Source organism: Myotis myotis, unplaced genomic scaffold (assembly GCF_014108235.1).
Source record: "Myotis myotis isolate mMyoMyo1 unplaced genomic scaffold, mMyoMyo1.p scaffold_m19_p_12, whole genome shotgun sequence".
Classification (NCBI taxonomy): Eukaryota; Metazoa; Chordata; class Mammalia; order Chiroptera; family Vespertilionidae; genus Myotis; species Myotis myotis.
In genome coordinates this window covers 36,194,605-36,220,012 of record NW_023416316.1, presented here as the reverse complement: position 1 = coordinate 36,220,012, position 25,408 = coordinate 36,194,605, and the positions used below count along the sequence as shown (strand labels likewise).

At 38.3% G+C, this 25,408-nt stretch overlaps 1 protein-coding gene across 1 annotated transcript in view; it reads right to left on the bottom strand.

Moving 5' to 3' along the window:
• GNAQ (G protein subunit alpha q) overlaps positions 1 to 25,408 on the bottom strand; it is a 263,117-nt gene that overhangs the window by 39,337 nt on the left and 198,372 nt on the right. The window contains exons 4-5 of the mRNA XM_036330776.1: positions 19,405 to 19,533; positions 16,673 to 16,802 (exon numbers count right to left, since the gene is read on the bottom strand). Of these exons, the coding sequence (XP_036186669.1) occupies positions 16,673 to 16,802; positions 19,405 to 19,533 (259 nt within the window). The remainder of the gene's footprint in view (positions 1 to 16,672; positions 16,803 to 19,404; positions 19,534 to 25,408) is intronic.

Below are 25,408 nucleotides of genomic sequence, written 5' to 3'. Positions count from 1 at the left end.
AAGTAGCAATTTTCCAAAGGAAATAGTTTTAGACTCCTGGGTTAGTAATCATAATGACAATAAATCACTGTAATAGGATTTACTATGTGTCAGGGATTCGTCCAAATACTTTATATATATGAAGTCATTGAATACTTACAATAACCCTAATACTACTGAAGAAAGTACTGTCATTATTCCTGCTTTACAGCTAAATACACTGAGGCCCGAGAGCTCCAAGGTCAGTGAGAAAGTAGCAGGTCTGGGTCTGAATCCTCTTTAGAATTCTAAGCACTTTTTGCTAAAATTGCTAATGGGAAGTTAACTCTGAATAACCCAGAATACTCAGATCTCTTTAGGCTTCAATTCCCTCATGTGTAGACTTCAATAAATGTTTAGCTCTGGAATGTTCTGCGATGAGATATTCAACTCAGAGACAAGATAAGAATGTCGCCACCACAGCTTGGTATTCAAGCATGGTATTGCAAAATAAGCTCTCAGTTTGGGACTTGAAGACAAGAGTTCAAAAGCTTTCCCCTTCCTGCCACAAGACCCATCTGCTCTTTAGATTCTTCTTTAAAAAAAAAAAAAAAAATCCTGTCAGCATAACATTAGTTATGCTCTAATCATGTCATCCTAGGGCAGTGATGGCGAACCTTTTGAGCTCGGTGTGCCAGCATTTTGAAAAACCCTAACTTAACTCTGGTGCCGTGTCACATACAGAAATTTTTTGATATTTGCAACCATAGTAAAAGATTTATATTTTTTGATATTTATTTTATATATTTAAATACATTTAACAAAGAAAAATCAACCAAAAAAATGAGTTCGCATGTCACCTCTGACACGCGTGTCATAGGTTCGCCATCACTGTCCTAGGACATGCTTAGAGAGAAGGGAGGGAGGGAGGAGGATGAGAGATAGAGATAGAAATAGAGACAGAGAGAGAGAGGGAGAGAGAGAGAGAGAGAGAGAGAAACAATGATCAGGTACTTTCTGTATGCATCGGATCGGGGGTCAAATGCACAAGCCAGGTATGTGGCCTGAGCAGAATCGAACCTGCAACCATCCGGTGCACGGAACAATGCTCCAACCAATTGAGACATTCAGGCCCTGCTGATCTACAGTTTCAAATGGACTGGTTAATTTTAATGGCAAGTAGAACAGCAATATACACTTTTTCTCTGAGGTATTCCTTTATATCAAGACTAGAGGCCCAGTGCATGAAATTTGTGCACTTGGGAAGGGGGTGTCCCTCAGCCCAGCCTGTGCCCTCTTGCAGTCCAGGAGGCCTCGGGGGATGTCCACATTGAGAGCGGAATAAGCCATCAGTCAGACATCCTTGGCATTGCCATGGAGGCGGGAGAGGCTCCCACCACCACTGCTGTGCTTGCCAGCTGTGAGCCCAGCTTCTGTCTGAGCATCACTCCCCCTGTGGGAGTGCACTGACCACTAGGGGGCAGCTCCTGCATTGAGTGTCTGCCCCCTGGTGATCAGTGCATGTCATAGCAACTGATAGTTCTGTCATTCTGTTGATTTACATATTAGCCTTTTATTGGGTGAAACCAGCTCTCCAACATACCCTGAAGGGTCCCAGATTGCGAGAGGGCACAGGCCAGGCCGAGGGACCCCACCGGTGTACGACTGGGGCCAGAGAGGGATGCGGGAGGTTGGCCAGCTGGGAAGGGACCATGGGAGGGCTCCAGGGTATGTTTGGCCTGTCTTGTTCAGTCCCAATTGGCCGAATCCCAGCAGCAAGCTAACTGACTGGTCGAAGCACCTGCCCCCTGATGGTCAGTGCACATCATAGCGACTGGTCGACCAGTCTACTATCTGCCCCCTGGTGGTCAGTGAACATCATAGAGAGCGGTTGAGCAGCCTTAGCATATGATTAGCATATTATGCTTTGATTGGTTGAACGGATGACTGGATGACTGGACACTTAGCATATTAGGCTTTTATTATATAGGAAGGGTCTTCTGCCGAAATCTCTTTCTGAACTTTCGGTTAAGGAACCAGTTCTCCAGGTTCTACTTTAACATAGCTAAACACTTAGAGGAGTCTAGATCAACCTGGTGGGTTCTGAAACTGATGGGGAACTTCAGTTAGCAGTCCTCTTAGACTGGTATTTGGCATCATCGAGATTTCTTCTCCTGTAACATTAGTTATGCTCTAATAATGCTCTGAGTGGTGGTTTGTGTCAATAGTGACTTCTGGATAACCCACTCTGATGATAACCAAATGGAATGAGAGAGCTAACCCAGAGGATCCTTTAAACCCTGGCCAGTGATGTGCAGACACTGATAAAACAAGGCTGTGTGCATACTGACTGGTTAATGGGACCGAATAATTAGCAAAGTGATTGGCACAACTTTGGAAATTTCAGGTTAGGGTTAGAATTCAGCATATGATCTGGAATATTAAGAATTCTACAAGATTACGTTTAAAATTTATCTTCCATGGGTTTTTTTTGTGTGTGTTTTTTTAAGGCAGTCTCTTAGGGAGAGAGAAAGGAAGACCATATCGATCGATGAATGCTCATTCATGGTCCAATAACAAGTAGAATGGTTTTTATCCAGTTAGATGTTGGTTCATTTACAATGAGCTCAATGCCTGGAGGATCTGTGGAAAGGCTGGTAAACACTGTCCATCCCAAGACCCAACAAACCCAGAATCTCCACTGAAACCAGAGACCAGAGCCTGCCAGACTCAAAAAGACAGGGAGCTTATTATCAGTGTCAACAAAAGGCCTTTGTCAGGAAAGTCCCCCTCCCCGGGTGTTTTTCATTACCCTCTTTTCCTTTGGAAAGAGCTCTACTTCTGTGTGAGCTACCATCTGAAATTCCAACCTGTGAATCCTGCAGCCAATGGCTCAGAACACCCTCACTTCCAGCTCCAGCAATGTAGGAGCTTTTCCTCTTGTTGGACAAGCCCCACAGCAAGACCTCCCTACTCAGAGGGAGAGGAACTCAACAGCACAGAAACTCTGGTCATTTCAGAGAATATGAATTAAAAAAAGAGAGTGTGTGTGTATCTGTGCCAAAGGAACTCTCACTGAGCACAGGTCAGTTTGGAAATGGAATCACAAAGCAAAGATAAAACTGTTTTAAGATTTTTCTTTTTGGGGTTAGGGAAAATAAAACACTGCTTTACCTGGTTGGTCTATAGTTTTTATAATTAGTTGGGTGTTTTGGGGAAGTGGGGTGGGGAGGGGAGGGCATCTATCATTACTCCAGTTCAAAGGGCAACTCTAAGATGGGCACCTGCGTACCAACAATGCGTGTTAGAAACTCAGCTTAATGAACACAACCTGAGCGCAAGCTCTTTAAATTCCATGCTGTCTCTTCCCCTTTGTACGTAGACAGCCCATAAGGGGTGTAGGGGTACTGAGAGGAGGAGGAGAAATGGGGCAAACATTAAACATAAGTTTGGCTGCCACGGCTTCAGTGATTAGCTTCTGACCAACCTCCCTGGACATGCCAGCCTGGCGCTGACATGGAAGGGAGGCCGGGAATGGCCTGGTAATGACAGGATGCATCAAAACACTGCAAATTAATCAGGAGGAACATGTTCAGTGTAATTTCTTTAAATGAGAACTCAAACTTACAAGGCATCAGGTGACATTAAGTTTAACAGAGAATGAAAGCTATATTCCCCTTGTAAGTACTGTGCCCTGGAGCACAGGTGAGCACTGAGGGTGTCCCCAGCTCTCTGGGTGCAGGCAAAAAATTATTCTAACTACTGATCTCTCAGTTTAGTGTGCAGTGGACAGGACTGGCTATATAATTTACAGGACTTCATGCAAAATAAAAATGGGGAGCCCTTATTAAAAAATAATTAAGATGGTGATATCAGAGAATAATTAAACCAAACATGGGAGCTGCATGAGATTGCACACCGGTGAAGCTAGCCCTGCTGGTGGAAGACTTTGTATGTTAACACACACAAATTGAGTGGAACTTACGGCTGTAGCTGACTTTGATAATTACTTTTATTTTAAATTAAGTCACAGAAAGAAAAAATAAAAATATTGTACTCCATTCTCCCTAACCAAACCAAACAAAAACCCAACCCTGTTGACTGGGAAGTTGGGAGCAACCATCTCCCATCCGCTGCTCTGTGCTACTCCATCCAAAGCCCAGGGCAGATCCCAGCTCCAGGCAGACCACCTTCCCACTGATGGCAGTCCTTTACAGAGGAGAGCATTGTGCAATGTGGACCAGAAAACTTTCTAAATTGTGGTCCACATTAAACAATACATTTTAGATTGTATTTAGCGCGCGCGCACGCACACACACACACACACACACACACACACATAATATAAGGGGAACGAAAGTTTCGTAAAACAATAATTCCAACTGGTTGTGATTCCCTTTGAAATTTTCTGTTCAATTTTATTTAAATCTGTTCTGTTTCATTTTGTAAAGATGCTGTTCATGACCTACTATACGGAATTCAAAACCCAGTAATGGTTCCAACTCACTGAGGTGTTGAAACCCACAATGCGAAAACACCATTATTGGCAATTGTCGTCTCTGCCAGGTCTGCTCTCTTCCATGATCCTCTCTTTTTGGAAACAAGGTGCCTCTGACCTGTGGGTCAGTGTTAACTTCCATGGAGATTGTCAGCACACTACATTTCTGTCCTAAGATTTTCAATTTGATGTTGGAGTGGAAACTCCCTTTTCTCTTGGGTTGCTATGCGGGAAAGAGGTGATTCAAGGTTTGAGGAGAGAGATGTCTATCCAAATCCCTGGTTCAAAGAACCCCGATGACAGCTTTCTGGTCGCATGAGCCACTCCATGCTTGAGCTACTTTGTGGGAATTTTTGTCTTCTTCAACCACAAAGTCATGACTAATATAAACACTATGATAAATAAAACATGTAAGCAGATAACAAATATCCTATGAATATGAGCTATATCTTAAAAGCCATATTGATTTCTTCAGTTCCTTTTTTTTTTTTGCATTATAAAACCTTTTCCTTCTGTTATTCCAAAAAGAATTTTCTTAAACAAAAGCTTCCTTGTTTTTTAACATTTGCACAAATGAGTTTTCCCCACATTTATCTTATGGAACAAGTATAAGTTAAGCCTATTACTCTTGCTGGAAGGCATAAATGTCAAATCAAAGAGTTCTCTTAAAGATGATGTTTAGAAATGGAATTTGTCACAGCGTTTCTTTCACAATTAAGATTATAACAGTACTATGAACTATCATTTACCGACTCTGTGCTGCAATAAGTTTACATGTTATCTATTTTAATAATCCTCATAACACTCTGAGACAAATAATATCCTCTATTTGTACATCAAAAGAGAGGCACAGGGATATTTTGTTCAAGATTACCCAGCTTGAAAAGGGTGGAGATGGGATTCAAACCAGGACTCTCTCTAATTTCCCTGTTGCCTCTTTAGAGACTGTCTTGAAGTCATCCTATATCATAGCAGCCCAATGTCCTTCAAAAGAGATCCCTGTTCACTTATTTCTTTTTTAAAGTAACAATTCACATTACATGAATTGGCAATTCAAAAACGTATTGCTTTTATTCATTTCTTCATAGGCTCACATGTGGAAACATGGAGCTATCCCTGTAGCAGATTTAACTGAAACAGCAGAAGAAACCAGGACAATGGCAGTTATTCATGTCCCTGCATCTTAGTCTAAGCTCTCTGAAGAAACTGTCATGCAATCTGGGCCCCATTAAACATTTAGCCTGAAGTCCCACCAAATGTGCTATTTTTTCTAGAGAATAACAAAGCCCCAGGTGATGATCTTAAGCTTTATAAAAATGCAGATACCCTGCTAAAAGGCAAACTCTTCTCTTTAAAAACAAAACAAAAACAAAAAAAGGGAGAATCAGATGGTACTCAAGAAAGACCCCAGTTGGTTAAATCTGGCGTTAAGCCCACAGCATTTTCATTTGATCATCTGCAACGCAGAGCTTTCATCTACTTTGAGCTTTAAGCACTCTGCATCTGCTCCATGTGAAATGAACAAACAAGGGTTGAGATAAGTCCTGACCTCATAAAACTGTCTCCTTTATTTCAGTAACTCCTTAACTTGTATTATTTCTACAGGCTGACTCACTTTTGAAGGCATTTTGAGCAAACTGATGGAAAATGGATGTTTTCTAATACTGCTAAACTTCTTTGACTAGTTATTTGTACTGATTCTTTATTCACTCATAACTTCATCTTATCCTTCTTAAAACAATTGGGAAATCAGAAAGCAACCTAAAAAATATTTTTGTTCAACTAGATTTTAATTGATAAACACTTAAAAATTTCTTAACTTCTAAAATATCATTTCTTTAATCCAGTGTGTGTGTGTGTGTATATATATATATATATATATATATGTATATGTATTCATTCATAGAAAAAAATAAGAAAATAAGTAAAATGAATTTAAAAAAACTGCCCTTAATTCAACCATTCAGAGAGAATCCCTGCCACAGTTTCACATTAACATTCCAGATATTTTTGTAAGCATCAATAATAAATACCTGTGTTACATGTCTTAAAAATTAGATGCATGCTATCAATGTTATTTTGAAATCATTTCTTTACATTAATATACAATTAACAACTTTTTATTTAATATTAATTATACATTCATATTATCATTTTAGTATTTAAATAGCATTTTATTTTTTATATATACTCTGGTTTCTAACCAATCTCCTACTACTGAATAATTTAGGTGTTTTCAATTATTCAGAGCTATATACAATGCTGTGATGAACTATCCTCTATATATCTTTGAGATATATAGCCAATTAAACAATTAGCATAAATCCCTTTAAGTAGAATTGCTGGATTAAAGGTTTTTACAAATTACCATACAATTGGCAAACTGTACCAATTTATCCTCCTAACAGCAGCATATAAGAATATCTATTTCTCTATCCATCTTTATTTTATTATTTTTTAATCCTCACTTGAGGATATTTTTTTTCATTGATTTTTAGAGAGAGTGGAAATGAGAGAGGGAGGGAGGAAGGAAGGGGGGAGAAAGAACAATGTGAGAGAGACACATTGATTGGTTGCCTCCCACATGAGCCTCAACTAGGGCAAGAGATCAAAACCTGCAACCCAGGTACAATAATTGATCAAGCAGACAAGAAATTAGTAAGGCTATAAAAGACTTGAATAACTCAATTAACAAGTTTGTCTAACACACATAATGTAGAACCTTGCACCCCAAAATACGAGATCACAATTTCAAGCACACGTGGGACATTTATAAAGACTGATCACATACAAAGACATAAACAATGTTCTAAATGCTATATGGTGAGCTACACCATGTTATGTTTATGGATAGTAAAACTCAATACTGTGAAGACGAAAAAGTAACCTCAAATTAACTATATATTTACTACAATCCCAATTAAATTTGTTGTTTAGAATTTGATAAGTTGAGCTTAAAATTCAAATAGAAGAGTACGTAAAGGACTAAGAGTAGCGAACACAATTCTAAATAATAAGGTAGATCGATTTGATGCACTAGATATCAAGATGATTATACAACTAGTGATTTGATAACTTTTATATTGCTACAGGAGTAGTGAATAAGTTAACCAAATAGCCCTGAGAAAGTCCAAGGCGTGTAATAAAACCCGACACACATCACGTGTGTCATTAATATCAGTGGAAAGGAGAACATTCAGAAGAACTAACGGAATAAAAATATATTTGCTTAAAAGCCTCAGAGGCCTAAAAAGTAATCAAGAAATATCAGACCAGAATCTTGGAAAAAGACAAATCTAGAGAAGTGAGCCTATATTTGGGGCCACTCTCTCCACAGAGATATTTGTTGATTCTGGAGGTGGCAGCTGAGAGGCTAAGGGGGTTAGGGCCCTAGTGAACCATCATTGCTTTGCATTATGGCTATGCACTAGGAGTGAGGGTATGCCCAAGTAAGCAGGCACATGCAGGGACTACAGCTCAGCACTTAGCCACCAGAAGGGCTAAAATGAAAAAGACTGACAATACCAACAGTTGGCAAAGATGGGAAGTGACAGAAACTTTCAGACATTGCTGGTGGGAATATAAATTAGTACTTTGACTTTGGAAAACACTTTCGCCCCATCTACTAAAGGTGAAGATATATATTCTTTATGTGCCCGTGATTCTACTCCTAGGCATATATCCAACAGGAAGTACATGTGTGCCAAGACACATGTACCTGGTATTCACAGCAGCATGATTTGTGATATTCCCACACTGGAAACATACCAAGAGTCTACATATAAGAGAATAGATACACAAACTGTGGTATTTTCATGCAGTTGACTACTACATGGCAATGTAAATAAGTGAATTATGTAGAATATAGAATGTATATACCTTACAAACATAATGTTGAGTAAAAGAAATAAGACGTAAGAGTTTATGTAAGTTAAAATAGCATACTGTCTAGAAAACTCTAAAAACACACTGTTTAATTCCTTTTGTATAAACGGGAAACACCAGTAAAAACTAGACTATAGTGTTCAAGGATGCATATTTAAGTGTAAAAATGAAAGACAAAAGCAAAGAAGTGTTCACCTTAAAGGACAGTGGCTACCGGCCGGGTAGGGGCACCAGCAGGGTGTCAGTGGTCTTGGCAACGTTCTGTCTTGACACCCTGTGACATTTTGTGATGTCAGTGTGCTGCACATTTTTATGTAAATGTATATATTTCATAATTTAAAAGGTTGAAAAACCATCAGTGGAGATGAATGATGAATTTACTATTCAATAGATGGTTCTGGGAGAACTGAACAGAAATATGGCAAAAAATTGTAAATTCTTACTTCCCATCATACACAAAAATTAAGTACAGGTGCACAGAAAGCTTATGGAAAGCAAAACCTTGTAACTTTTAATAGAAAATAGAGGATCTATCTTCATATTCTTGGGGAAAGGAAAAAAATTCTTGAAGAAAATACAATAGTATAACTAATAAAGGAAACGCCACTCACTGGAAGGTAATTTCTATATGTATAACCAGCAAAAAACAGTCACCAGAATATGTTTAAAATTGTGTCTATATCTCTTAAAAAAAAAGACAACTCTGTTTGGGGTTGGAGTAAGGGGGAGAATGGGCAAGGATAAAAAAAGGTAATTTGCATTAAAAATGTGATTGAATGAGAAGTATGTGAAACAACAGGGCTTATTCACAAAATGGAATTAAATGGTGGTTTAAATAAATGAATCAGAGCCCTGTGTAGCAACCCCGAAAAAATCTCAAAAGCAATGCTGAGAAATGTATCAGGGAAGGTTACACAAGGTCTTTAATTATACCTGTGTCACTTTCTTTCCGTGAAAATAAAGATTTAAAGCAAATATGTCAAAATTGTAAGTTCTCTATAATTTTATACTTTTTTTTGTTTCACTGAAAGTGTTTATAAAAACAGAAGTAGCCCAGCTGGTGTGGCTCTGTGGTTGAGTGTCGACCTATGAACCAGGAGGTCACAGTTCGATTGCCAGTAAGGGCACATACCCAGGTTGTGGGCTCAATCCCCAGTGTGGGGCATACAGGAGGCAGCCAATCAATGATTCTCTCTCATCATTGATGTTTCTCTCTCTTTCCCTTCCTCTGTGAAATCAATAATAAAATATATATATATTTTTTAAAAAAACAGAAGTAAACAAAATCCACTTTCCTAGCTATTCTCAGTTTTATTCTTACATCAGGTGGTATGTTTAGGCCACACAATATTGGCTCACCACAAACACTGATATTATGGCAACAACTTACACTGAGGGAAGCTTAAACAGCCCTTATGAATTCTAATATTTGGTTTCCTGGAGGAATACTATCATGGATTTAATTTTGTGTCATGGATATAATTTTTAATAGCATCTCTTAATGAAGTTGCAGGAGTCACTCAGGCTCAGTACCAGGAGAAGCTGACTTTTAAAACAAACAAACCACAGTGAATCTTGTAACAGAGCATGATTACCTCCTTACATTGGATGCTAAGAGACGCTGACTAAATGTTAGACTACCACAGGAAAGATACCTGGTTGTGTTACTTTTATTTCACTTCTTAATCTCATCCTCCAACCCTTACTGTCCTTTCATCCAGGTTTTTCAGGTGATTTATTCTATCCTACCACGTGTGTGCAGTTAGGTAAACACACACACACACACACACACACACACACACACACACACACAAACATATAACCATAAAAAATCTTTGATAGATTTTATTAAAACATACTACTTTGTTGATCAAAATACACCATTAAGAGAATAAATGCCAACCTACAAAGTGGAAGATGTATTCAATACATGTGATAAAAGGCTGACATCCAAAGATGTAAGGAACTCCTACAAATCAGTTAGAAAAAGATAATCAAAAAGAAAAATGAACTAAATTGGGAAATAGCAGAGCTGAAATTCCAATCTAAAGTCTTACTTTGTTTTACTTAAGAAAAAATTATAGTTTCAGTTATTTGTGATGCTATCATCTAGCAACAATGACAATCACAGTTTACACCTTGGTCTTGGTATAACATCTTACAAATTATTTTCTTTTGGGGGGCTAATAACCTTCCCTAAAATAATTCTGCATATATAATTAGTTGTAATTACAGAAATCAGGTTATACTAAACATACTATTTTATAATATAATTCATTTTTAAATGTTTTTCTTGATTTCAGAGAGAGGGAGGAATAGGGAGAGAGGGCTAGAAACATCAATGATGAGAGGAAATCATCGATCAGCTGTCTCCTGAACACCCCCTACTGGGGATTGAGCCGTGACTTCTAGGTTCATGGGTCAACATTCAATCGCTGTGCCACACCAGCCAAGCCATAATTCATCTTTTAAAAAAGTATTGCACAGATTATATTAATATGGGTTCAATGTAAAGTCTTTAAAAGATTTCCAATACACATCCATACAAAAAGTGCCCGTGTGTGTGCCTGCTTCCCCACCCTCTTGCCAGTACTAAGGTCTCCGGTTCAGACTCATAAATGGGGATCAGAAAACTTCCTTCTAACTTCCTTCAATGCAAATGAAGAAATGGAGAAAGAATGAAATAATGGAGGAAAGAGAAACGGTGAGTAATGAAAAGGGCAAGGAAAGGAGTTTCAAACAGGAACTAGTGGCTAAATGAACAAAGGAATGAGGAAATGGAAAAGGGGTTACATATAAAAAAGTAGGGCGTCTTTCAGGAATATCTTTGCTAACCAGGCTATGAATCCGAGGCAAGTATACCAAAGGTTGAGAAGCAAAATGTAGTTTCCGATTTCATAATCTGATTAAGAGTCAATAAAGGAGGGTTAGAATCAGTCTAATTGAGACTGGAGAGTTTAACCTAACCCGTGGTCGGCAAACTGCGGCTCTCGAGCCACATGCGGTTCTTTGGCCCCTTGAGTGTGGCTCTTCCACAAAATACCACGTGCGGGTGCACGTACAGTGCAACTGACACTTTGTGGCCCATGTGCAGAAGTCGGTTTTCAGCCTGGGCGAGTCTATTTTGAAGAAGTACTGTTGATATTTGGCTCTGTTGACTAATGAGTTTGCCGATCACTTACCTAAGCTTTTACCTTTAACGACACTTAAAAGTTTCCTTTAGCCATTTCCTTTGGAGTTCAAATTTCTTTTACTCCTCAATTTTTAGTCAGTTTTACCTTCAAAGCTGAATTTTATGTGAAAAAAAATTCCCAGAGCTCACTTAGAGTTTTTAGAGCAGAACGAAGTACATGTTTCACACGTTTAAAGAAAATGTTCAAACTTTGGCTACAGCTGAATGACTTCAAAATGGCTTCATTTTAAAACCAAAGTAGAGGCAAAATATCCAAGGGAAATGCATAATTTAGACTATTTGTTTTACGACAGTTCAAAATCCGATGAGCAATACAGGAATTCTGAATTATTGGTGAAGTCTTCTGTGACCTGTGAGAATAATAATAAGAGCTTAGGGGCAGAGGAGAGGTATCTCAACTCCTTCTTCAAAGGGCAGGATTTTCATTCTGCTTCCATGCTCCTGGCCATGTCAATAGCTCCTCTCACTTTTCCTCTGCGTTTGTCTCTAATTTCTGGAAGAGGCTGGGAAAGAGGGGAGAGAAAGCTGGCCTGGAATGGCAGGGAAGGGAGCCCTGGGGACCTTGACCATGGTTCTTAATCTCTCCATGCTGCATCCCTAACACATACCAGCAAGCCTGGCACTAACTTCACAGGGAGGTCAGCAGGTGAGGTTCAAATCAGTGACGGGTTTAAGCACGCTTTGAACAGGTATAAAGTGCTTAAGGTATTATAAAGGTCTATTCTCTTCTTTTACCATTTTTTTTTTTTAATATACTGAGCAATTCCAAGAATCAGGTTTGAAGGATAAATGGTTATGAGAACCAATATTCAGGAATCCATCTTGGTTAAAGGGGGGCCTCGGGTATGAGAAATTCTTTTGATACTTTCATAAAACTAAAACATAGCCGGTCATGATCATTTCAAAAGGATTGACATAAATTAGAAGCACGCATTCAAAAAAAGAAGTGGAGGAGGAAAAAGTCTAAGTCTTTGAGATTCTATAATGGCTATAAAGTGGCTGGTCTGTAAGGCAGACCCTGGGCCAATGTCTAAGGAAGCATCTTTGTATTAGTGCTCAGATATTCATGTAACAAAAATCCAGAAAAATAAAGACTAAAAGACAGAGTTTGGAGACACACTGATAAACTGAAATATGTTATGTGGATGCCTTATTGTGTGCTCTGAAATAATATGTGCATGAAAGATTACAGTGAAATAGTTGGCTTCGTGCTGATGTGTTATCACAGGGAAAATCAGACAGCAAAGGGAATATGCAAATCAACAGAGCTCTACAACGCTAGTTATTCTTACCCACTATTTGATAATGTATTTCCTTCTTTGGAGAGAAAGAAAAAGAACAACAGAAATGCATTTTCCAAAGTCTAGGAAGGCTGAGAATTCGGCCAGACAAAAGCAGATCTACAGAAATTTTGAAGATTAGTACAAAAACTTTTAGAAATATTAAAAGCAAAAGTAATAGTCTAGCATACTTCCCATAGTAGCCTTGGCGGGTGGTCTGCAATGTGATTTTCCCCAGTTCCCCAGGATAGAAAAGGAGGCTGTCAGTACCCATTCACAGGTTTTTCTCACAAATATATACCAAGGGAGGTACAACAAAGTCTGCTTTGGATTAAAGTGATGAACTTTGGATTTCAAACCAAGAACAGAATTTTTGGGGGGGAATTATTTCAATTTTGTTTTACCACAAGCATACAATTTAAGGAAAACAGAATTCCATAGTTCCAAATTTCCTTAATGATTTAAGAAAGTAGAGAGGCAATGACATTTTCATATATTATAGTACAACTGAAAATATATATATAATGTAACTACATCCCAATATTAAAAAGTACTTTGACAGTGTTTTCTAATTACCAACAGGGCCAACAGTGATGATTACAACTAATGATGAAGTAATGAAAAAGCAGTATTTTTCTTACTATGCCTAATTTATCTGCCATAATACCATTAGGCTTAGCCTGAGGTCTGAAAAATCAACAGCATAAAAATTACTGTTATCTCTGCCCCGGCTGGTGTGGCTCAGTATATGGAGCACCCACACACCAAAAGTTGGCGGGCGATTCCCGGTCAGGGCATGAACCCAGGTTGTGGGTTTTATGCAGCTGGAGGGCATGCGGGAGGCAACTAATCAATGTTTCTCTCTCACATCGATTTCTCTCTCTGTCACTCTCTCAAATCATTTTTTAAAAAAACTTTTATCTCGTAGAATTACAAGTAAGACTTTAAAAATATTCCCAAGTGAATAGGATGTCCTAATGAAAAACTAATAATTTATTTAATTTGTAGAAAAATACATCACCATAGGAATCAAAGAAACTGTAGAAATATTTTTAGATGTACATAGTGCCTATACATTGAATGGTAAGTTATTGTGGAAAATGTAATTATGATATCTGATAACCAAAACAATGTCATTTTATTCTGATTAATATGTAAAAGTATATACTATTTTATACAAAAACCTGATCTCCACTAGCAACGTCAAGTGAAAAATGGAATAAATGATTTGTAATGTTCAGATAAAGAAGTGGATTAACCAGAATTAGCTGATGAGCTAAGAAATTTATTTTCTAGTTTGTAAATTTTAAAGTGGTAAATTGATCAGCATTAAATCAAAACATTAATTTCTCTATAGATACAAAGCATTTATCTCATATATAATGTGTATTCATAAACACACTTTTCCTATAGCCATTATGTAAACAAATGACATAAGAAATAAAATAATGTGTGTGTCTTACATCTTAAAAAAGCATTACCTCATTTATGAGGTCTTTTAGGGCAAAGTTGATTTTTTCTTTCTTCATTTTGGTATCTCTTTAGATTCCCTGGGACCCAGCACATAGCAGACAAACCCTCAAAATATTTTTTATCTTGATTCAACATTTAAAGACATTAGACATGTTGTCATATGTCTGCTTCTGAAATATGCAGTATGTTCAAAATATTACAACCAAGAATTATGGAATAAACCAACACCAATATAGATAAAAATAGAAATGCATACAAAGTAGTCATTTCCCCCACCTCCCCATCTGCGGGAAACATGTTCCAAGATGGATGCCTGAAACTCTGGATAGTACCAAACCCTTATACACTATGTTTTTTCCTGTACACACATACTTATGATAAAGTTTATAAATTAGGCATAGTAAGAAATTAACAATAACTAAAAATAAAGTAGAAAAATCATAACAATCCTATATAATAAAAGCCTACTATGCAAATTGTCCCCTCGACCAGGAATTCGACCAGGGGCTGGGTCAGCAGCAGCAGTGGCGGCAGGTAGCTGGGGGAAGGGAGGCACCCCCAGCTGGCAGCTGCTAGGGACCCTACCCATGCACGAATTTCATGCACTTGGCCTCTAGTACCGTAATAAAAATCATGTGAATGTGGACTCTCTTATTAAGTAGAAAACTTTCACCTTTTCACTTAAAAAAAAAAAGACTATTGCTTCTCTCTGGCATATATGAACTGTCAGCATCACTCGTCTTGTGCTTTGGGGCCATTATTAAATAAAACAGGGGTTATTTCAATACAAACACTGCAATACTTTGACAGTCAGTCTTACAACTGAGGTGCCTACTAAGTGACTAAGGGGTGGGGAGCATCTATAGCATGGATATGCTAGACAAAGGGGTGAGTCATGTCCCGGGTGAGGACAGTGCAAGATTTCATCAAGCCACTCAGAATGGTGCACAATTAATAACTTATAAATTGTTTACTGAGTTATTTCTGGAATTTCCTATTTGATATCTTTTGGATGGCAACTAACTGCAAGTAACTGAAATCACAGAAAGCGAAACCTCGGATAAGGGAAGGGGTACTATTGTATAGAGATATCATAGCTAAAATTCTGATGGCAATTGATTAACTTAAATGTTGATAACATTTTCAGGCATTCTGCATTATAGCTACAGAAGGCAAATGGCTGATAAACTTCATTCTTAAAAATAAGTTTTGATCAATTCAAAGGCCCATATACTTACACCCAGGAAAGATTCTGAAATCCATGAATAGGTAACTCTCAGCTCTATGTGAAATAATTGTTCATGAACTGTTTATCAATACGTACAAAAGAAATGCTATGGAGGATTAGATGTGTCTATTAATGAAGATATTAGCACTTACAGAAAAATAAAATACTTAAAAGGACCAAGAAGCCATGATTTTTGTATACCTAACAGATGTACAACATTGAAAGTATATTTTAATATGCCAGATCTTATTTTAATCAGCTACTGGAGATATGTCACTTTCTTCTCTTTATTTGCTACTCTATTAGAAGTATATTTAATACTTATTATTCATGTGTCAGTCTGCACTCTTTGCCTCTAGCAGGGTATATATCAACGGCATCTTCTTCATTCCTCCAACACACACACTGAATTCCAGCTCAAAGTCAGTTTTCTATGCCCTTTAATTATATTCTATACTCAACTCTGACTCATCATCAAACCTTTGATATCCTCAAAATCCATATTTACGTGTGTTAAATTTTCATGTAATGGGGAGGAACTTACATTACTGAATCATATATCTCCAGACAGGCATACCAAGGACCCTTTTTCAATCACTCCCTGCTTAGTAGAGACAAAATTATGCTGCAAGAGCAGAAAGGCCACATCACCAAGACACCTCCTGGCTCCACAACGGACTGATTTAGAGCCCAGCTGCGAAGTCACTCACACTTGCCAAGAGGGGTTTTGAGCTTTGAGTACTCTTTGGGACCCACCCACCACACAAACAATGATTTAGACAAAATGAAAACAAAACAAAACAGGCTGACTCACTCCCACACTCCCCACTCCAGCCTGCAGGGAGAAGGCTACAATACGATCTGATGACTAGCCTAAGATTTCTGTGTTATTTTCATTCTCAGAGCCTCTGCATAGTGTGGAAAGTATCAAATTGCATCTAATTAGAGATGAACACACAGACCTGCTCATACATCGGACAAAAGAGCTTATCCTTCTGAGTGTACCATGTGTACCATACGGTTATTTTTAAAATCCCAAAGTCAATAGTCAAGAAAGCAATGAAGTCAGTTTACTCCATATCCCACACCCAACATCCTATCATTTATTTGTATCAAATAATAAAATGACCACCCACTGCCTGTGCACGGGCACTCACCTCATTGTCGGATTCCACGAGAACTTGATCATATTCACTAAGTGCTACTAGAAACATGATAGAGGTGACATTTTCAAAGCAGTGTATCCATTTTCTTCTCTCTGACCTTTGGCCCCCTACATCGACCATTCTGCAAGGTTAACAATATTCATATTAATAGCATATAAAGAAAAAAATCAATATAAGTATAGCTTTACTTACAAAACTTAGGAAAAATACTCTCTAAAGAGAATAGTCATCCAAGTCAATTCAATTGATACTTATTGAACATCTACTAATTTTCTGTTACCGAGCAACCAAAATCAAGGCATTCTGGGTAATAAATCATTGTGGTTAGCAGAATGTTACCAGATGTGTACAAAAATTATAACTGTAAAAAATAATCCTGTGCCAAGCCAACCAAAATGGTTTTATTTAATCAAGCACTAAGGAGTAAATAAAATGAGTTTTATTTGTATTAAGCCCTAATGGCAAATACTGACTTCAGTTTATCTTCCTATAAAATGAGAATGAAGATCCTCATATATTTCTCAAAGATGCTAGAAATGATTGCAAATACACTGAGAAGATGGAAGATGCCCTACAATTGCATATAGGTTGTGTGTGATGCTTCAGCTAAATCCAAACACAACTCCCCTGATCCTTTATCAGTAGGGTAAGCATTTGGGGCTTTTTTTCCTTCCAATATTAGCAATAATTTGAGACAGGTCCAGTCATACTTGGTAACAGTGCGATTAGCCTTAAGCATAAAAGAGCTTGCTAACCTGCCATAAAATATGCTACAAGAGGCCATCATTTGAACTATTTCAAGGATTTGTTTTTAACACTTCAATTTTGTGCCGAGTTACTGCTCAGAAACCAACATTATCGATTAATTTGAGTGATTATGTATATATTTGAAAATACCGAGCAGCACTTGGCACTGAATCCAAGTTTCTTCAAACTATTGTTCCATATTTCAACAAAAATGTGCACAATGTTCGCAGGATAAAATACTTTCAGAGAGTGAGGGTTTTAGGGAAAAAGTTTGAGAGTATGGCTCTGTAAGCATTTGTTGAAGACTGCAGTTGTGCCTGGTGTTTTCCTGTCTCTTAGCATTAAACCTAAACTAAGAAATTAAGGCTCTTCCAGTGACTGCTTCTAAAAGTTCTTTAAGGCACAGAAGACGTATCACGGGGGCAAAACCATGGACTCAGGAGACTTATGAATGATGGACATTAAAACTAGGATTCTTAGGTCTTTAGAAAAATTAAAATGCTAGCTCTTCCCTGGTGTTGAGTAAATAGTATGCTACTCATTTACATGAAATCATGTCACATTAATCTCTACAACATGCTTTTGATGTTGGCAGGAAATTATTTTTCAAAGTCACTACTATTACTGCAGTGGCAAAAATATTCTTTAAATGTGAGTGCACACAATGTAGAAAAAAATAAGATGTAATAGTAACCTGGTTTCAGAAGTTATTATTTATAAAGCAATAAGGAGATGAAAATCTCCCAGAAATGCTATATGTTTTCTGAAAATATTCTGTAGTATCGTTAGAAGAGGAAAGGAAATTTGGGTGTTTCAAATTAAAGATCTCTAAATGCAATGAACTCAAACATGTAAGTAATCCAGAATGTCAAAGCTATAAGGAACCTTGGTGATCAATTTAATGCAATTGTTCTACAGATGAAAAAAACTGAGGCTCAGAATCATTTCCAACATGTCTCCCACCTTGGGATCTGTCCACTAGAGCGGAGTACGGCAGCTAGATGCGACCACGGGTGCAGAGTCTGGTACGAAGAAAACACACAGGACTCTGGCGGGGGCTTTGGCAGGGCGTGGCGGAGGCCTGCTCACCAGTCTCGTGGCAGAGTTACACAGCAAGAGCTACACGCTCCTCTGCACAAGCCCGCACTGCGCGCAGTTCTCCTCAATGGGATGGGCTCTAATGAGGAACTCAACTCTCCACACTCCAAGAGACTCACACGCCTTCATTTCTCACCCTGTGGTTGTATTCTAACTAACAGTACAACTGAGTGATGGTGGAGTGAGAGATTAAGTGAAAGTAATCAGTATTGTTTACTTTTTTCCTCATCTTAAAAAAAGGTAATACCTATGCTAAAGTATTACTCAGAACAGCAGCTGTGAGGGAGGAAGTCATAAATGTTCACTCTGTTTTCTTAAATTTAGACTAGGTTACTCAATCCATATTTAAAATCATGTGTTTTGAAAATTTTCAAGCCACGTATCTGAGGGATACAAAGCATCCCAGAGTTTCATTGCTACTGAAGAATTCTGCATTGGTACCAGGGGGCTTGGAGGAAACAATGACCTGAAAGAGCTTCTGCCAACATATAAGTTCTATTACTTATAGGGTCATAAGATTATTCATATCTTATAAAAATCTAAAAATATACCCATTGTCCTTGCAGATTAAATGATTCCCCCCCAAATTATAATCAGGACTGATGTTGGAGGAACTGATTTTGTTCAACCATCAGCAAACTAAGATTTCATTGATTTTCTGATAATTTAACCTGAAATGAGAAACCTGCCCACATATCTTTCCTTTGCTTCTTCCTCTTTCAGGGACACACGGTTTCATTTTGTGGATCTAATGATAATAATTGGTATAAAGATGATACTGTTTTAAAACATACATATGATTTCAATATTTATGGAGTTCACCAAGTGTACTCAAAGCATAACAGTTCAGAAGTGGGTTGTATGGACTCAGTTACTACCTGAAAATGACACTTTGTAAGTCAAAGGGGTATTCGATGATCCCTGTGGTGGGGACTCGAACTCTAAGCACATCTTGTTGCGTAGGCAGGTAGGCAGGGTCGGCAACACGGTCCAAGTCATTAAGATAGCTAGAGGAGGGAAGACACAAGGAGAACGTCAGTGACACCATCACACCACACCTGCCTATGGAAAGAGAAGGACAAAAATGAATCATAAGAGAGAAGGGAACTTGAAAGATTAAACTCAATCTTCCATTGGTCAGAGCAAGATTACCTCTCTAGGGATTAACTGGTTCACTGTATTGCTCATTGCTTCTCTTACAATCAATTAGAACTCATACAAGAGTAAAGGGGGAGAAGAAAAGAAATCAAATGAGTCTCCTATCCTCTACTTGTTTAGCAGGTCTGGTGGGTAAAACAGAAGTTTAAAGCAAATAGCTTTAAAATTATTTATATAAATGATGTTTGTATAAATAAACAGATAAGAGTTACATATAAGGTCAGAAAGCATTTTTATTTTTTTGCCTTTTGCAGAACATGACAGCTTCTTCCTGGAATGTATTTCCTTAATGCCTAAGAGAGGACACAAAATACCCTATCCAAACTTCTGTCAAAGTCTAAATCATTCATGATTAAAGTGAAGCCACGAGGTTTCTAGTTATTGAGGTAACGCTAAGGTCAGATATTCCCAGTGTTTAGGGTCACCAAACCTAAACTTTAAATTTATCAGCTTATATTTTTCTATTCCTTTTGGAGAAACCCCCCCCCCCCCCGCATATTTCTGAAATAATTTTAGACTCATAAGACATTGCAAAATATTACAGAGAAATCCCTTACACCCTCCCCCCACGCCCCCCAAAGGTAAAAACTTAGTAACCATAATACATGATCAAAACTAGAAACTGACATTGATACAGTACTATTAGCTATATTACAGACCTTATTTAGATCAGTTTTTACACACACACACACACACACATACATATATTTGGGGGACATATAGTTGTATGAAATTTTATCACATATAGAGATTCGTGCAATCACCACCACAATCAGGATACAAGGTTGTTCTGTTACCACAAAGAAACTACCCTGTTCTCCCCATCCCAATCCTAACGCCTGGAAACATCTATGTTCTCTATCAGTATAATTTTGGCATTTTAAAAATATATTCCATTCACTTTTCATTCTCTCAAAGTGCAAAAATTAATTTCCAACCTTGAGAATGGCATAATTTGATATCACTGATGACAAACAGGTGAATGTGACTGTTCTGTGTGGCATCTTCATTACTTCAAAGAGTCACAATATAGAAATGGTTTCAGAAGACAATTACAAAGTGTAGACACAAAGTAATTAACTGTGAATAAGACTTAAAGGAAAGATGGAGCCCTTGATAGGACTGAAAGGGGTGAGAGCAGCAATATCTTCATGCCCACAAGTAAGAGAAAGTGAGCTCTGAGATGTATGACAGACTGTCTGGTGCAGAGCATGTTATAGCCCAGTGAGCACAAACACTCCATTGATCTGACCTAAGGTAAGGACTTTGTCCCACCCATCGTTATTCCTGCCTTAGTACCTAGAGAGTGCCTGGCAAATAGCACTTAATGAATATATCTTGTTTGGATGGATGGATGGATGGGTTTCCTTTTGGCACTATTTAAATACCATTCATACTTATGGTGTTTCTATATCAATGATATTATTAAATATAAAATCGGGTGTTGAAAAAAAGTTATATTAAGTCTCTAAGATTCATGGAGTTATAAAATAGTGGAGTTAAGTCTGACTTTAACAAAGAACTAAATATAAAATCATCACCTTTTTAGAGGTCCATCAATTATTAAGACAAAAAATGTGTCAGCCTGGGAATTCCTCCACCAAAGCAACTAAAAGTAGTATTCTGGTGGCCTTATCCCAAAACATCAATGATTCTCTAGCTGGCAATTAGCTCTCTACTGACTGATCAGAACCAGCCTGGTATCTTTCATTATTAAAAAACTGGCTGGAGGACAAAAAGGGGAGAGGCTGGGAGAACATGGGCATGAGAGGCAGGAAGGGAATATAAACATGTACTGGGCCCAAGGTTTGAGTCAGTCTCTTGGCACAGTCTTGGAATCATCTAATGGGGTTAACAAACCCGTGTTCTAAGAGTTGGTCTGTATCTCATTCTATAGGTAAACCAGCTCACCACACATTAATGCAAAACCAATTGGCTACTCTATGTAGATATATTTTCCTGATTTATCAGCTCCTTGACTTGAAAAACGTGAAATGAATATACATTTTGAAACCTACAAGGTCAACATTTATTTAACGGCTATATGCAAAATTTTAATTTAGAGAAATCAGAGAGCTTCTCATTTACACTGGCAAGCTTGCCCAGATATATGCTGCCCAATAAACCATTTCTACTCACTTCACCCAATACACAGAGGTCAGAACAGAGGGTGGCTAATTCTTGCATACAAGGTGCCGTCGTGTTCCTATGGTGAAGAAGAATCATGGCTCTCTGTTCTCAAAGATGAACTGCTCCATGTTTAAACACATTATTTGCACAGGAGAATTTAAAGGACCAGCACATGCAGTGGGAAAATACCTGTCACTCTGCACAGTAGGAACCCGCTGGTCTCTCTCCAATTTAGAGGAGTGAACTGAGCTGCCTGAAAAACATGTTCAGGTAAGATAAAATCGGGGCATACACTTGCGACTGAAAAACCACTTACAAGGATGTAGAGGTTGCCCTAAAAATGCTGTCAGTGGTGTCTCTTCGTGAACTGGGCATTACAGAGACATCAGCTGAATATCTAAAACACCTTGTTCTTGCAAGAATTTTTTTTCCTCTTCACCTTCCTTACGCTCCTTTTCAATGCCAGTATAGTTCACAGAGAGTAACAACAGGATGACCACAATGAACTGCTGAGTGCTTGCTGCCTGCCAGGCTCTGTTCCATCTGTTCCTTGCCCAGATAGGAACACATTTTATGGCACAGAAATGGCCATTAAGGATGTTCTATGCATCTCCGATTGACTTGAAAATAAACCGCAGTTCTTGCTTGATATTCTTTTTGCTTTGCCTCAGTTGGATGGTGGACAGAAAGGCTCACTTCACTTGGAGTAAAAAAGTTAATCTAGTTTAACTACAAAAATGGAAAGGAACTATATCAAGGCCTGCTAGTTGCAACACACATTATCTAGAACCAAAACCAAACCCAACCCAAACATCCCAAAACAAGGCAAGAAAAACAAAACAAAACGAAACGAAACAAAACAAAACAACAGACCCTCTAACCAAAAGAAACAAACTATTTTCTCTCGGGGAAGGTCTGGACAGCTCCGAGGCTGCCCCAGGATGAAGACGTTGCAGATAATTTGTGAAGCAGGTTAAACCTGCAGGCAACGAAGACCAGCATTTTCACTGCCAAGAAGAGCCCCTGTGCCCCTCCCTCTGGCTTACAGAACATAGAGAGAGGGACCCAGCACTCTCTGCATTTTACGATTGCTTAGGGGAAAAGGCCACTCTATTCCCTTACAGATGGAGTTCTGGCATGATAAAACCAGAGTATCCTCATTTGTTGATTCTGGTCACATTGTGAGAAAGGGCAATGGAATAATCTCTTAACCGAATTGTACTTTCCATGGAAGCATCTCCTATTCTGAGGGAAAACTGTTGGTGAATATTGGGCAGATGGGTTCCCACTGGATTATTCCATTCATTTAACCTTTCACAAAGAAACACCAAGGTCTGAACAAATTTATAGTGTAGAGTAAATTCAGAAAGTTAATTATAGCTATAATTTGTTTTGTAGAAATGATTTTGAGTGGTTGCTGAGGTCATTCTCAGGGTGTTGCTATGGTGACAGGCACAAGGTACATTTCCAAGGCAATGTATGTTTAACAAGGGGCTGGCCGCAGCGCCTGCCTGCTATCAGGGAGAGAAAGCTCCCATGGCACATATGAGGTCTCTTTAACTGTCGATGAGACAGGACATGTTTAGGGCTGTGCTAAAAAATGGGGGGTGTCATTTATTAAACTGACTCTAATCTACTCATGGGGATTTCATGACTTGCCATTGCTTTGAGACACCAATACTAGATAACTTCATAATTGATTAAGGAAAAAAACCAAACCTGCCCTAGCTGGCTTGGCTCAGCAGATAAAGCGTCAGCCTCGATTCCGGTCAAGGGCATGTGCCTGGGTTGAGGGCTCGATCCCCAGTAGGGGGTGTGCAGGAGGCAGCTGATCAATGATTCTCTCTTATCACTGATGTTTCTCTCTCTCTCTCCCTCTCCCTTCCTCTCTGAAATCAATAAAAATATATTTAAAAAACAACAACAACTCAACATTTTTCTACATGTTTGCCCAGTTAGGACTCACACATCGTTGGAGTCAGAGACCATGACCCACTGTCCACGGCTGGTCACCAACACTTAGCCGGGCCTAGAACACAGCAAGTGTTCAACCCGTGACCAAATTAAAACTATTTTATGGAAAATGCTGTAGTCTTTTATAAAGGTGGTTATCCTTTTCAGAAGAAAACAAAGGGGGGTGTCAGCTACCCATCTTTGCGTAATAACCTCTCTGGGCTATTGTTGGCCTCTATTACGTAAGAACTGAATTCTGAATTAAACGGCCTCTGATGAATGTAAAGTCAACACAAAAAGGAAAAGCAGCCTTTGCTTAATTTCATTTACTAGATATGCTTTCTGCTCTTCTTTAAGTCCTGGGCACAAAATGGTATCATTTGTATGTCTGTTTTATGCCTCTTAGCATCAAACTTTCAGGCCTTGGAATTCACTCTAATTCAGGCCAAATGGAGGGAGGGGTAGCACTTTATTAACAGATAATTCTGACATAATCTCTTTCATGAAAGAAATAGGTTTCTGATGGTTTCCAGTGAAAAGCAAAGCAACAAAGAGACTCATGTAGTAAAATTTCAACAGTTCCTTTCCTACCACGAGAAAAATACAGGGTCAGCTGGAATTCAACATCATATTTTGACCATGACATTCTGGTAGGTGCTAAGGGTATAAAGATTCCCAGCATATGATCCCAGCCTGTAAAAAGTTTACCAGCTTGTGAGAAGAAAAAGGGTTTAGTGAAGAGGAGAAACGGTGGGGTTTATGGGGATGAAATGGACACTTGTATATTTTGGACAGTCATTTTCTGAGAACCTGTTGAACTATCTCTAATCTTTGGTGATTATCCACAAAACATTGTTCTGTAGCATGACAGATTTGCATGAAAGACTTAAATCAAGCACATTCATTTATAATGACACCTCGTAACTGCTAAGTTCTCTATATACAGTGGGGCCTTGACTTACGAGTGTCCTGACTAACGAGTTTTTTGAGATACCAGCTGTCTCTCGGCCGATTTTTTGCATTGAGTTGATAGAGTAATTTGAGTTAACGGTCTCGGAACGAATTAAACTCGTAAGTCAAGGCCCCACTGTACTTAACTTCAAAATCATCTCTGGCTAATAAAAAAAAATAAAAAATTCAGAAATGGGGTATAATTCATTCCTTCAAGTGATTAAAAATATATGAGAGGAGCTTAAACATCACTAAAACAATATGCTCAGATCAAATTAAACATGGCATTTTCTCTCTGGAATGTTTTTTAAAAGATATGCCAATTGTTCTTTAGTTTTGATAATAGTTTGTCAATAACATGTTTGAATTAACCTTCAAATTAACTTATATTCTTCAATTTCAAATGTAATGAGAACTTATTTTAAAAAACCCACCATGGCCGAAACCGGTTTGGCTCAGTGGATAGAGCGTCGGCCGGCGGACTGAGGGGTCCCAGGTTCGATTCCGGTCAAGGGCATGTACCTGGGCTGCGGGCACATCCCCAGTGGGAGATGTGCAGGAGGCGGCTGATCGATGTTTCTCTCCCATCGATGTTTCTAACTCTCTATCTCTCTCCCTTCCTCTCTGTAAAAAATCAATAAAATATATTAAAAAAAAAAACAAAACAAAAAAAAAAACCCACCATGTATG